Here is a 2,031-nt window from a genome sequence, read left to right as displayed (position 1 = left end):
TTTTGTGATATGATACTTGCTTTTTGGATCGAAGGTCATGGGTTCAAGCCTCACTTGGCGCATAGTTGAGTCCTTGGAAAAGGCCCTTTACTCACATCATTATCTCACCACACTCGGGTATAAATGAGTACTTGGACATTAACTGCGTTAAACTGTAATATCGCCTAACTGGTATCATGTCATTTTTACATGTTAAGTGTTGCTGTTGGCCAGGGCACCCTTGTAAAGTGCTTTTAGCACGTTTAGTGGATATTGCATTAAATAATATGTTGTTCATTTCAAAGGATGGTTACTCTGGTAGAACAACACCTTTACAAGGAACATTTGTTGATAAACACGTGCAGATGCTTTTGGTTCTTCTTGGTGATATCACATTTTGGGCAGCCAAATTCAACATTAATGGAGCTGAGCTGGCTGGCCAAGGACAGAGATGCCCGGAGGAACTTTGTTGGTACCTTATGTTTCACCAACTGACCAAGAGAACAAGCTAAGAGGTAATGTGCAAAAACTGCTGTTGCCAATCTTAACTGGATTTAGGATAAGAATCTGCAAACAAATTTAATACAAATTGATTTGGCATAAGAAACAAAAAAACTGCAATAACATGAATTCTTTCCCTTGGATTCAAACATGGGAAAAATAAAAGAAAAAGAGAAAAAAAGCACTCACTAGAAAGGTGGGAATTAGGTGTCGCTGTGTTAGAGTTAGAGCGATATCTAGTGTTACCTGCTCAGTTGTGCTAGGTATCGCTCAGAAAATTTTGAACTGATCGCATTGACTTTGTTAACTGTTGTGACATAGTGATGATAAAACACGGTTAAAGTGTACTGATGAAAATGATGACAAATTAATGAAATAAAAAGTGAAGAAAACCAAAGAAAATAGTAAGAAGAAGAACAACGATTTATAAAAAATCAATAAATAAGCTTTAAAAAAATAAAGGAAAATTTTAAAAATAATAATAGCAAGGAAACAGATAAATAGAAGTGAAAGAAAGGAATTATTATTGAAAAAAAAATTAACAACAAACTCCAATGTCGAAGTCTGAAGAAAAAGAATGATAACTGGATTTTTCTTTTCTCTCCATTATTTGCACTTTTTACTCACCATCATAACATAGACTTTGCCAAAGCCTGTCAACATTTGAAACATTATTAAGTGCTTTACAAGTCTGACCCAACTTTGTAAGGGATCGAGCATCCAGGAAAGATGAGATATGCTCAAGCACCTCAGTTGGGAGTTTCAGAAGCTCCATCGCCATCAACTATCAAGGGGAATATAACTAACACTACAACTACAAATTATTAGAGAAAACGAAAAGTCTTATATTTAAAAAAAAATGAATTTTATAATTTAGAACGGACTTGACCACCGGGAGTTGTCTTTCAAGGTAGGGTGCGCCTCTACTCTACCTACAGCCTTCAGCAGAAAACCTTATCAATCGCCTTTTCTTGAGAACTTCACTAAGCCTGAGCTCTTACTTTATTATATCCTCAATATTAATTTAATTCTTTCAAATTTGAATAAAATGATTCGAAATTGCGTTCCGTTTATGTCATCTATACAAGACATTCACTCTATGCAACTTTTGAAACTTTCTCTGAGAAAACAACAACGAAGGAACAGGTGAAACTAAGGTATTGGAAACGGAAATGTTTTGTTTATGACTGGAAATTAGGTCAGAGGTTAAGCAATATCACAGAGTTCTACGACTGTGAGCAACATAAAATAAGGGGAAATCACTTCAGTTTACTCTTACTGCATGGTTACGAGATTGGCTATATTTTGGGGGCTAAATTCGAGAATAAGGATTTTTTTTTTTGGACAACAGTTGGTCTGAAGATTTTTGTTTAAGCCTTTTGACCTTTTTTGGTGGGCATTTTTCGAGTTGTTTGATTTACTCCAAGTAACGAGTTAAGTAGAAGAGATAAACGGTTTTAAATTAAGCAATCTAGTTCCTAAGTCCTAAGGGAAAAAAATGAAGAAGAAGAAGAAGAAGAAGAAGAAGAAGAAGAAGAAGATAAAAAGAAG

General features: G+C 35.0%; 1 protein-coding gene across 1 annotated transcript in view; it reads right to left on the bottom strand.

The window, feature by feature from the left end:
- Positions 1-1,644, bottom strand: part of LOC144976689 (F-box only protein 31-A-like) — a 90,007-nt gene extending 88,363 nt beyond the window's left edge. Inside the window, exon 1 of the mRNA XM_078921032.1 lies at positions 1,108-1,644. Coding sequence (XP_078777158.1) covers positions 1,108-1,261 — 154 coding nt within the window. The 5' untranslated portion in view covers positions 1,262-1,644. The remainder of the gene's footprint in view (positions 1-1,107) is intronic.
- Positions 1,645-2,031: the final 387 nt, after the last annotated feature.

Source organism: Berghia stephanieae, chromosome 7, assembly GCF_034508935.2.
Source record: "Berghia stephanieae isolate SIO BIC M18660-M18661 chromosome 7, UCSD_Bste_1.3, whole genome shotgun sequence".
Taxonomy (NCBI): Eukaryota; Metazoa; Mollusca; class Gastropoda; order Nudibranchia; family Aeolidiidae; genus Berghia; species Berghia stephanieae.
This window is presented reverse-complemented; position numbering and strand designations above follow the sequence as displayed.